Here is a 12,941-nt window from a genome sequence, read left to right on the forward strand (position 1 = left end):
TATAACGTGTGCCTGATCCAGGCTATAGTCTTCGCAATTACAGGCTATGCATCGGAGAGTTGGACAGTGACTAAGGATGATAGAAAGAGAACTGATGCCTTTGAGCTGTGGTGCTGGAGAAGAGTGTTGAATATACCGTGGACTGCTAGCAGAACAAACAGGTTTGTCCTGAAGAGGGTGAAGACAGAATGTTCCCTGGAGTCAAGGATTCTGAGGCTTCATCTGACATACTTTGGGCATGTTGCAAGGAGGGACTGGTCCTTGGAGAGGGACATCATGTTTTGGAGAGTGGAGGGATGGCGCAAGACAGAAAGACCCTTGATGAGCTGGATCGATTCTGTGACTGGAGTGGTGGGAATGAATGTGTTTGAGACGGCGAGGTTGGCACAGGATAGAACAGCGTTTAGGGCTCTTGTACATAGGGTCGCTATGAGTCGCAAGCCACTCGATGGCACATAACAACAACTATACATATACATATATACACACACACATATATATACCTTCAAGGTTCTATAAATAACTACTTTGTACAAATTATGTATTCCCAAAAGACATTACACTTAGAAAAAAGGAGGATCAACAAAGGAGAAGGTGGCCTCCAACAAGATGTGCTAATACAGTGATTATCACAACAAGGTTGAGCATGGTTAAGATTGTGAGGAGGAGACAACAGGGTAAGATTCTGATTGGTTGTTCCTGCTGTCACTATGAGTCACAATCAACTTTACAATACCTAAGAGCAACATTACCTCCTCCCTATATATTTTCTTTGGTAAAACTCACAGAGGGAAATAGAACTCTCAGAATTTCTCTACCCTCCAATCTCCATACAGCTACTAGTCAAAAGGGACAAACTTGCTCAGCATTTCTTAAGCTGAAAGAACTGAAAAAAAAAGTCAACAATCAAGTTTCAATACTTAAGGATGATATAGGGAGAATACTGAATGATCCAGGAAGCATAAAAAAAATGGCAGAAATAAAGAATATATCAAAAAGAATCGGCTGACACAGAAAACTGTCATGAAACAACATATAACCAAGAGACAAGAGTGATAAAGGAGGAAATTCAAGCTGATTTTAAGGAACTGGCAAAAAAACAAGACCCCAGGAGTTGATGGACTACTAATTGACATGTTCCAACAAACATATGCAGGCCTATACGTACTCACCTCCTTCTCCTTCTATCATCCTAGACACTTAGAAAGTGATTAGAAGGAGAACTGAAGCCTTTGAGCTGTGGTGTTGGAGAAGAGTATTGAGAACGAAAAGGTTCATCCTGGAGAGGGTTAAACCAAGGTGCTCCTTGAAAGCAAGGATTCTGAAGCTTCATGTGTAACAAACTCTGGACATGTTCCAAAGAGGGACCAGTCACTGGAGAGGGACACATGCTTGGGAGGGTGGAGGGACAGCACAGAAGAGGAAGACCCCCTAGGAGATGGACTGATTCAATGACTGGAGTAATGAGGGTTGGTGTGTTAGAGACAGACTGGCACAGGATACAACAGGGTTTAGGGCTGTTGTACACAGGGTTGCTATGAGTTTCAGGCAACTCAACATCACATAAAAACAACAACATACTCACCAGGTGGTGCCAAGAAATCTGGAGGACAATTACCTGTCCAACTGACTAGAAGAGATTCATATTAATTCCATTCCCAAATAAAGGTGATTCAACAGAGTGCGGAAAGTATCTAAGACTATCACCTGCAAGCAAAATCCAGCTGGATAATATCCAAAAACAACCTGAACAGTATATCAACAGAGAACTGGCAGATGTGCAGGCTTTGTTTAGACACAGTGGTACTAGGGACATCACAGCCAATGTCATATGGATCCTGGTTGAAAGCAGACACTACCAGAGGAATGTCTTATCTGTGCTTCATTGACTATACAAAGGCATTTGACTGTGTAGATCTCAACAAATAGTGGCTAACTTTAAGAAAAACGGGAATCCCAGAACACTTGATTGTACTTATGGGAAACGTATACTTAGAACAGGAAGCAGTTGTTAGAACATAGCAAGGAAACATTGTATGGTTCAATATCAGGCAAGGAGTATGTCAGGGATACCTTTCAATCTATATGTGGAACAGATCATTCAGATGGTTGGATTTAATGAAGAGGAATGTGGCATCAGGATTGAAGGACAATTCATCAACAATCTGTGTTATGCAGCTGACACAACCTTGCATGCCAAAACTGAGACGTACCTGAAGTAATGTGGCTTATTACTTGTCATGCAACAGAGAGATGGACAATGTCTAAGGGTGCCTTTGAGCTGTGGAGCTAGAGAAGAGCCCTGAGCATACAGTGGACTGTCAAGAGAACAAATGGGTCTGGCCTGAGAAAGATGAAACCAAGTTACTCCTTGGAGGCAAGGATTTTGAAGCTCCGTCTCACATACTTTGGACATGTTGCCAGGAGGGTCCAGTCCTTGGAGAAGGACATCATGTTTTCAAAGGTGGAGGGAGAACACAGGAGAGAAAAACCCCAGATAATATGGACTGACACAGTAACTTGGGTAATGAGAGTAGGTATGTCAGAAACAGTGAAGACTGGCTCTGGACAGGGCAGGGTACAGAACCCTTGAGCAATGTTGCAATGGCCTGCAGGCATCTAGATGGCACATAACAACAACAATTAGTCATGAGAATGTTGTTATGTACCACTGAGTCTGAGATGACCTGTAACTGACTCTCCAGTGGGTTTTGAGAGGCAGTAAATCGTACAGGAGGTGAATGTTATCTGTGTAGGGCAGAGCTGCAGTCTGATTGCAACTAGATGCCTTTGGATTGGCACCAGTTACCACCAGCCCACCAGGATTTCCTAGTCATGACAATAGTGGCATCAAAATAACCAGGACATTCTTGAAAATGAGAGAGAGAGGAGGGAAGGAGGGAAGGAAAGAGGGATGGATGAGAGGAAGGAAGGGGGAGAGAGAAAGAGAAAAAATGAGAGAGAGAGAATACGAACCGGGCACTTCTGTTGATTGGTAAGATGTTCTACAGTGGACAAGTCAGAAGCCACCTGACACACATTAAAACGGAAGCAGGGAAAGTCCTTGGGGGTAAAGGCCGGCAGCTAATACACAGTAACAGGTAAGTCTCGCCCCTGCAGAGGCGGCACCCACAGGAAGTCTAGACCACGGACTCCTCCAGGAATACCTTCTTTGTACTCTCCCTTGATGAGCCTTTAAGAAACCCCAACGACTCAAAGGTTAAGCGCTTGCAGCCAATCCAAAGTTTGTCTGTCAGCATCCATCGGCCAGTGAGAAAGAGGAAGACGTGGCAATCGCTTCTGTGAAGATTCCAGCAACAACATGAGGGGGCAAGTCTACTCTCCCCTGTCAATTCGCTCTGAGTCAGAAGCCCCTGGAAGGAAGGAAGTTTGGGTATCTGGGCAGGATTCTGGTTTCACTTTTGTTATAAACCACTGTCCTGAGGAAAGCCAGCTCCAGGGACTCAGAATGGCCCAACCATGGAGCTGAGTAAACGCTCCTGCAGTGATGCTGCTACTGCTGTGACCCGTCAAGTCAGGTCAACTCAGAGCTGACCCTCCAGTGAGTTTTCTGAGGCTGTAAATAGCTGGGGAGGGGAATGCCCATCTTTCTCCCACAGAGCACGTAGTGCATTCAAACCACGTGCTTTGGGGCTGGCAATGCAACTCCTCACCACAAAACACCTAGCAGCACCTGGTTTGCTAGAGCAGCCTCCCATCCAGGTCCGAAGCGGGCCTGACTCTGCTTAACTTGAGCAGTCAGATGAAATCAGGCCCGCTGAGGGTGGTACAACCAGAAGCAATACTCCCACAGTCCTCACGAATGTCCCAAGAGCTTGGTAAAGGTCATTTCCCTTTTAGGGGTTGGAGAACCTTGCACATAACTGCTTTACCGGCATGGGAGGAGTGAGGAAGGTTTGTCAGAATAGAGGGATGTCAACTTCTCTTCAGCAGTAGCCTGCCCTCAACGGCTTCCCTTCCCTCTGCCTTATGCGAATCCTTGGGGGAGAAGAGCTTGACTCTGGAAGTTGCTGAAGTTTTGTCTCTTCCAGAGAGACCTGAGTTTATAAAAGATTACAGTTTCCAGGTACTCTTGCTGGCCACGAAGAGGCCAGGATAAATTAGAGGGTGAAGCTTAAAAAGTGAGTGGCCTTTATTAAAAGAGCCCAACTCTGTCATATGACACTTTTCGCCTTGCCTCTCCTCTTTGCTAGAATAAGATCTGAGGGCTTGTACTGCAGAGGTCATCTTGATAGAGTGAGAGAGAACCCTCAAATTGGAAAGCTTGTGCTCCTCAGAAACAGAGGCTGTGGGAATCAACGCTCCAATTATTAGGGACTCACCATGCAGCCCTGAACCACTGCCACTATACAAGCCTGTAAGTTGTTTGACACAAGTTTGCTTTAGTAAGGAGGAAGAGAGGAGGCACTGGGTGTGTTACTCAGCAGTAAATATAACGTCCTTACAGACAAAAGCCCAAGTCACTCCTGTGCAAATCTATCGGGGGAATCAGAACCGGAAGTTCTTCAAGCTGGACAAGTGGAAAGAAGGAGGAAGCACAGAAAAGACGGCAAAGAACGAGGATCAGAGATGGGCAGGACCCAAAACTAGGAGACAGCCTGCCCATCAAGTAATAATGTGTAAAAAGGCAAACATCTGAATAACTCCCAGCAAGTTCCAAAATACAGGTCCCTATCAAAATTTCTGTCTTAACAAGACATCTTAATTCATCGGTCAAAAGGAAACAAAACCTTTCAAAATGTACTTTAACATTATTATTTTACAGGTAGACAGGCACATGATTGTATTTGTGTAAGAAATATAGTATATTAGAAAATACGTAATAAAGAAATTAAATATGCAGTTGTTTCCATCTCATTACCATTAAGTTACTTAGTGGCTTATATTGACCTATTTTATATTTTTTAAAATATTATAGTTTTAACCATACGTGATAGATATAGCTATAATAATTGTAAAATTGTTAGCTAACATGCATACTAAGAACAAATATTTTGTAAACGATTTCTACAAACTTCATCAGTTACATTAATTAGCAACTGAACCAAAGTCTTTTTTTTTTCCCATTTTTCTTTGTGCAGCTTTTAAATCATTTCAAAGACTCGAAGTCTTACCTTGGATAAAAGTCGGGCTAGCTAGCTAGCATCTGAGCTGAGTGAACTACAACTTCAACTAGGAAGGACACAGGGCCTTATTTAGACAGTAACGGGGGAACTGCCTGCATACTTGAAGTATTTCCTACCAAACCTTTCTAGTTGTTTTTATTGATGTGTCTACAGACCAATGTCATCTCTTTATTTACGCACTGCCACTAACTGTCATGAATTTTGGCCTAACAAGAAAAACTGAGAACGCACACAATGTGTTTCTGCTAAAGTTTTTTTAAAACAAGAAAAAGAAAATATATTCAATAAGGTCTTTGTGAGAAAATGAAGACTCTCTGTCTATATCTACGAGAAGGCCAGCACACTGCTCAGCATGAAAAATAACAAATTAGCAAAAGCTGATAGTTGAAATCCTCTACTTGTCCTTGGCAAGGAAAGTGGCAGGATAAACCCTCAGCGTAGGTCCCAGGTTCTGTGCTCAGTCTGAGAATCATTCGGTTCTTGGTTATCCCTCCGTTGTGAACCGGCCTTGCGTCACTTCCTGAAGAGAAGGTTTTGCTCACACTATACCAACCCTTTTAGTTCGGTAATAGCCTTGTGCATGGGCTTGTTCAGAGGCTATCAGAATGTTGCCTCATTTTAAACACCTGAGTTGGAATTAAAACTTTGCACTCAATTTTAAGTGTAGCATTGTTTTAGATTGCTTTTAGCTTGTGACATTCACAAATTGAAGCTTAAGTGAAAAAACAAAAAAGTAGAAACAATGTACCAACAACATTGTACAAATGGACACAAGTTCATTAGTTCTCAATTTAGTGCCTTGATTCAAAACCTGGCTTGAACTCTATCAAGTCATTTCAAACTCTTCACTCATGTTAAAGTGGGTGATGAGAGAATGTCTCTGTATAAAAGCCTAAGATAGGCACCTGGATATAATTATTAGTATTACTGAAGCAGCTGCAGCAAATGAAGATTTCAATTAAAGAATAACTCACGTCTGAGTTGATGATGTGAAAGCATAGTCATTGAGCATTCTTTATAAAGTTGTAGGGTTTCTGCTGAGGGGAACATAATTTGAACCTTAAAATGAAACACCTTGATGTGCAAGTGATGTCTCATAGTTAATTCACCTTGTGAGCCCAAGAAGGAAAAAAAAGGAAGCTTTGTGACATTCTGTCAACCTGTCCCTAAAATACATAGAGGATATACCTTCAGAACTAAACAAAAATACTACAATAATCTGTCAAAAGTTTCAATACTACGTGAAAAAAAGCCTTTACCTGTACTCACACACACACAGTAAAATTATTCCAATTAGATGTCTATTAGATTGAAGTTTTATTTCAAAATTGGGTAAACAGCTAAATAGCTTAAAAGATATCCTGAAAAAGTCAGTCCCATAAGAACAAATACTGTATCAAACCATGACTGCAGAATGAGTATGAGGATACCAGGGTAGTGAGGGTGGACGCAGAAGGGTGAAGATGGGCAGGGGATGGGGTGGGTAATCATAGGGTAACACAATTTGAAGGGGGGATGTGAAAGAAATGGGAAAGATGGGGTGAAAAACAATGTGTTCGAACTCTGAAAATGTATCAGTAGGAAATAAAATTTAGAAAAAAGATATCCTGAAAAAAGTTATGAAAGCTCTGCTGGGACCAGAGACAAAGCAACAACAACACAGGCATTGTCCCGGCTGACATAACGGCAGGGCTTCTCCAATGTAACCAGAAACAGCTTTGGAACTAGTTTCAAATGTCCAGTTATGCCACCCCAACTGCCCTGTGACTATGTGGAGACTGGATTTGCCTTACTCATCTGGGGGCTTTGAGTGGCTCGTGTACCTGGATGTGAGCTCTGAGCAGTCCTTGTACCTGGATGTGAGCTCTGAGCGGCTCGTGTACCTGGATGTGACTGTGTGTCTACCGAGAGAGGAACCCTGGGTTTCTCATCTTCCTCAGCTCTTCAGAAGCACTCAGAGAGCATGCAGTGCCCTTGACTCCGTGCCCCTCTGCAGTGGAATCTGATCTCTGTCCTGGTATGACCATGATAAATTTAATCAGCTGTACTATCTATACACACAAACTTGTGTAACAGAAATGAAAATTTAGCCACTTCAAGTAAAATTGCCTAGGATGATGATAAAGGTTACTTAAATTTTCAAAAGTGAATGAGCATGACTGGAATTAAAAAAAAAAAAAAACCAAACAGTAAACATATTTCTTGGAGAGGGGATGAACAGATTATTTGAAGAGGGGATGGCAGGGGTAGTGATGAAAGAATTCAATAGGCAGTAAGACTATTCCTTTTGACTATGTGGAAAAGTTATTTTTTTTAAATACTTGGAATTAAGTGAAAAAGCATTCTGTAGGTTTTCCTCACATTGACTATCTAAATATTAGCTGGCTAGAAAGACACTGAAGAAAATTGTAACTTGTCATTGTTATTTAAAAATCACTTTCTTAAAAATAGTATCTTTTTAATGACAGCTTAGAATGATGACTTCTTCCACCCTCTTTTTTCTTTCTTTGCCCCCATTTCTATGCCCTTTAAAAGCCATAAGGGAGAGAATTCTCTTCAGCGTAAACTAATGCACCTTTTCCAGATGTTTCTAAAGTAGCTTACACATCAAAATGTATTCATTTGAAAAGAATTAGCAGACTGAACACACTATAATCACTCAATCAAAAATTAAGACACAAGTGTAAGGGAAAAACCAAATGAGAGATATTTAGGATACTGTATAAATGGCAAAGATTACTATAGCCTTTGCTCTTATTAGCATTCAAACTGTGTATTTAATATATTCATCTCACCCTCCTTATCATGTATTCATGTATTCCCATTTTACCTAGCAACATACTTACTGTCATACAAGACTATGTGTGTAATGAATTTAATTATTTAAGCTTTAAACTCACCAACATGAAAAATAATATTAGTTAATTTTCCTCCTACTGGCTTGAGTAACATGACAAGTGCTTTCTTTTACATAAATAAAAACTTTCTTGAGCTGACTGACTGTTGTTTTTAATGTAATGAATCTCCTCTTCAAACTAGAAGTCTTCAAACTATAAACCATAGTCACCTGGGAGCCTGGCCAAAGTCTGAAAGAGCACAGCTGAAGGGTACAGCCATTTCACAGGGTCCTCTCAGAGAGTATTTGGTTTGCTTTCTTAACTTTCTAAAAATAGTCGATTACACAGGCTCCCTCCATCTCATGGTTCAAGAACTCAGAAAAGGCTGAGCACTAGATTTAAGCAACACATAGAAAACATTTTACTAAACAAGGAGGATATTACGAGAGAGTTTTCTAAATTCCTTCCATTTACTGAGACAATATAAATGAACTAGCGGTTACTGGCAGGAAAACTTCAAAAGGCTCCCAAATTTCAAAACTTCAAGCATGAGTCACTAAGTTATTTTAACTGCCTTAAAATATGGTTTTTTTAAATCTATTTTAGCCACAAAATTGACACAGGAAGACTGCTATCTAAAAAAGAGAATTCTGAACACCGTATTAAGAAGCATATCGTGTGCTGGTTATAATTACGCAAATATTCTTCTTGAAAACTTGACTGCATATTCAAAATTGGTTTTAATTAATTATTGATACACTTCTGTCACTAATAATTAAGGAGCTATTGTCCTGGTAAGATGTCCCACAACCTCTCCCCCCCCCCAAAGAAAAATTCTCCTTACCCCCAAAACATTTACTAACATTTAGACACTACAAATTAAATTGTAGCTGCTCTTAGAAAAGCAAAGAATCAGGACAAAGTTTGCATTGATTAACTGGTATAATGATTTCAGCTTATGAACGGATTTAAAATGTTAAAAATTAAAGGTGGGTTTTTTAAAAACAGCCTTTGGTGTGGCGGTTGCATCGTTAGCCACACAGCATGCCATTAAGCAATGCTGCTGTTACACTCAAAGAGGAACTGTTCTGGACCTCAAATGAGCACCAACGAAAGAAATATTTGGAGATGGAAAAGTAACTACTGAATATTAATGTTTCACAATGTTTCAAAATGCTAAAGGGGTAGGTTTTCTGTGAAACAACTCAACTTCACAGCCAAATTTAACATCCTCCATTCTGCAACCAGGAGTGAACCATCAACCGTCTACAGGATTAAAAACTGGATTTACTAGTAATTGGGTCAAAAGAGAGTTACTTATGGACACAGCTGGTTACTGACCAGTGTAATTAGCCCTCTGCCTCTCATTTCATGGGTTACCATCTCTAATTACACGTCAACACAGTCAGCTTGAAGGGACACACACTGTCAAAGGCACAGCCACTGGTACCCTTCATCAGGGCCTCTTTGAAAGATTAAGAAAAAGGCCCTTTGGTCATTTTTTACTTCTGCCTCTTGATCTTTAAGACTTTGACATTAAAAACAACATAGTAGCTGAACAGTTTTTGTTGTTGTCAGTGCCTCTCTTCTATTCTACTTTGCAGATGATGTCACTGGAGTCTCTGGCACCTGATCAGAGGGTCCAACTCACACTGGATTACTGAAACAGTTAACTCACAAGTAATCCCCCCTAAGGATACATTAAGATGCTGTTGTTATTATAGTATTTTCTTTTTATCTTTTTCTTTCAGAAGACAAACTGGTAAATGAGCCTTTTATGTTTTTAATACATGTAGAAGTGATCCCTCCTTAAATGTGCAATGAGTTAAACAAGGCGATTCGTATTCAAAAACAACTAAAGGATGTAGTAGCAGCACTCAACTCGGGTCTTGATCTCTCCTGTCAAAGTAAAGAGAGGCAGACTGTTTGTAAAGACCAACTTTCAAATTCCATACTGGAATAAGGAAGTCAATTACACAGAGTATCAAGAATGCTAAAGTCCTATCTTTCGAGTCCATCTTTCAAAATTACGGTGGCGCAAAAGTAAACCTTTAACACGGAACTGAGACTGCTACCAAAAAAACTAAAGCAAAATAAACTTAGTTCCTTCACATGAGAAAGTTGGAAGCTCCATTCTACGGCTACACAGTACCTAGGAATTTTCACTTATTTATAAAAATCACATTCAACAAAGTTTGTACCTCACACAAGGTACCGCAAAAGCAGCTATCTCTACTTAGTTACTCTCCCACAAAATGCAGTTTTCTGACTTTAAAATAATATGCTCATAAAACAAAAATATAAAATGTCAAAATATTAAAAGAAAAAAAAAGTCTATCCAATCTTAGCTGAATTCTTTTTAAAGACCACATATCTCGATTTACAAACAAAACATACATACAAAAACACAAGCTATAACATCTTCTCTCAGCTATTCCTGTGGCCTTGTGTGTAATACATCTAACTACTCAACACACACATCTTCATCTTCTCATCTCAGAGACAAGCTTTGCTATTGCTAAAGAAAAGTACATCAACACTTTCTGCTCTGGAAAAACCATTTAAAGGCTGACAGTTATTCATAACAAAGTTTGATCAGACTTGATTCTGCTTATCAAATAGCTCTCCCATCCCAACATCATCTAAGAACACACCAAGTAACTAAACTGTATACAAAACAAGGTATCATTCCAATCTAAGTGAATTGTCGGTCCATATTATCTTTATCCAATCATTGCATATCCTTAAAAGAAGATAATATTTACTCACTTTCAATGAATCAAAGCAGGCGATTACGCGTCCGTTTTCAACTTGGCAGCTTTTCGATGGATGTGCAAATTTACATTCCGTGTCTGGCCTGGAGCAAGTACCCCTTTGGAACTCTCTACATACTTCCAGTGTCAGCCATTTAGTGTCCCGAATAGGTGTGACACTAACAGCCATGTTTAGATTTTACAGGTAGATAATTTTTTCAGTAAAACCAACAAACCCAATCCAATCCCCTCCCCCCCAAAAAAGGAGAGGAAAAAAAATTTAAAAATAAAACCAACCCACAAAAAAACAACAGCAACAACTAAAAAAAAAAAAAACCACTAAAAAACCTCAACTGGTGAAACTGGAAAATGGCAATGAAAAGTTCCCCTCCAAAATACTTTCCCCCACTCCCTGCTTTAAAAGTACACCAAAAATTGTGTTGTCAATATCAAGGGAAAATCTCCCACTACAAATTCACAGCATCAAACTGTAATTTGAAAGAGGTCTGGTTTTCAGAGGAATATTACGATTGTGAACAGATGAACGTTTAAAAGGAGGGCATCGAATCGGCCTTGTGCTCTCAGTAACCCCTGCCCAGTGCCAATTTGGAGCCCAAAATGCAAGCATGAAAACGTGGCAGACCCTCTGACACCGAATTTCCAAGCTGCGTTCAGCAAAGTTGTCTGAAAGGGAATCTCCTCCCAGCTGAATTTGCAATGGAGTTTGGTGGTGCAATCGGTATTGATTAGTTTGGCATAGATAGATGCAGCCGTTTAGAGCAAAATCAAGAAAATGATTTTTTTTTTTTCCTCCTTGATTTCCTAGCAGAAGATATCTTACTTTTTTGTTTGTTTGTTTTTCAGCAAACTTTTCTTTTAAAACTAAAGCAGCCTAGGGCAATGCCAGAGACTTAGAGCTTTTTCTCTTGATTCTAAGTAGAAATGGGGTGCCTGGGCTAGAGGTGGGAGCTGGAGGTGCTGTCGTCACAGTCTAGCTGGCAGCAAGCAAGGCAAAAGCAGAGACTGCTCTAGAAGCGGTTCCAAGCAGCAGAGACGTCAGGAAAGGCACTTCTTAGTACCAACCTGTAGAAAAAAGAGATAGGTTAAGATTTACTAAGTAACACTTCACTGATGGTTCACAGCCTTACCTGTGAGATCAGACTAAGTCATATTCCGGTCGGCCTCGCTCCCTCCTCCTCTCTGCCCGCCACTCACAGGCAAGCACATACACAAAATACTTACAGTGAGGCATATTGCAGCCAGCCATCGTAGATTTATTAAAAAAAGGGGCCGTTTCCCCTTGTGAAGCAATGCATGATAGAGAGATAACCAATCACAGATAGTGTTGCAGCAATATTCTGGGCAGAAAGCCAATAGTGTGGGTTGTCTTATGAAAGGTCGCGCCTGTCAGACGTTCATTACTATGCTATAAGCACAGAAAATGTCCATCAGATGTGACTTATTCCACTGCAAGAGGTCGAGCATGTGGGTTTTGAATTTACCCAACATGCAGTTAGTGGACTAAACCATGTTACTTTCCAAACAGCTTCCTAGGCAAGTCCAAGTCACTTGAAGATCATGACCAGGGGAATAAAAGAGCCAGGTTTAAAAATTGCAGCCGACTTCCAAAGCTGCTTTCCCTCCGGCTCTGCCCAGGGACAGGCGCTGAACACTCTGCTTCTGCTGTCCGGACACGTGAATAAAAAAGGAAAGGGGTGTTTACAAATGGTACATTCTCCTGACCTATCCAATTCACTTCCTTCTACAGCCCAAGTCCTGCCCCTCCGCTGAAAGCAGCACTCATACTGTAAAACTATTCCATTCAGCGGGCAGACACTTTGTCAATATATCACACAGGCAGCGAGATGGGAACAAAAGCATCCTTTATGACCCCATTTTTAAAGCAGAAGCTGAGGTCATTGGGGGGGGTGGGGAGTGCAGTGTTTTCAGAGTGTCTTGCAAAATCCAAAGTCAACCTCAGGGGAGAAAGTGATTCCGTCGCAGAAACATTAAATATTAAGGGGGTGATTTGATTTGGGCAGCGTGATACACCTCAGAGACTCCAGTCTTTAGGAAGCCGGGGGCCCTACTGCGTAATGATCTTTTAAGCAGGCACCACCTGACTGCTCCTGACAAAGCCTGGCAGCTCTGCTTTTAACAATTTACTTTTTTTTTAAAGAGGATGAAGGAAATTTGTCTTAGTT

At 40.8% G+C, this 12,941-nt stretch overlaps 1 protein-coding gene across 4 annotated transcripts in view; it reads right to left on the bottom strand.

Annotated features, from left to right (window-relative positions):
- Window positions 1-10,956, bottom strand: part of MBNL1 (muscleblind-like splicing regulator 1) — a 194,492-nt gene extending 183,536 nt beyond the window's left edge. For 3 of the 4 annotated variants that reach the window (XM_006901543.1, XM_006901546.1, XM_006901544.1), the window contains exon 1: window positions 10,754-10,927. In XM_006901543.1, the coding sequence (XP_006901605.1) occupies window positions 10,754-10,927 (174 nt within the window). Of the gene's footprint in view, window positions 1-10,753 lie in introns of all 4 variants that reach the window. The other variant, XM_006901545.1, reaches the window with a different exon arrangement.
- Window positions 10,957-12,941: the final 1,985 nt, after the last annotated feature.

The sequence above is a fragment of the Elephantulus edwardii genome, unplaced genomic scaffold (assembly GCF_000299155.1).
Source record: "Elephantulus edwardii isolate Elephantulus edwardi_28Jun2011 unplaced genomic scaffold, EleEdw1.0 scaffold00329, whole genome shotgun sequence".
NCBI lineage: Eukaryota > Metazoa > Chordata > Mammalia > Macroscelidea > Macroscelididae > Elephantulus > Elephantulus edwardii.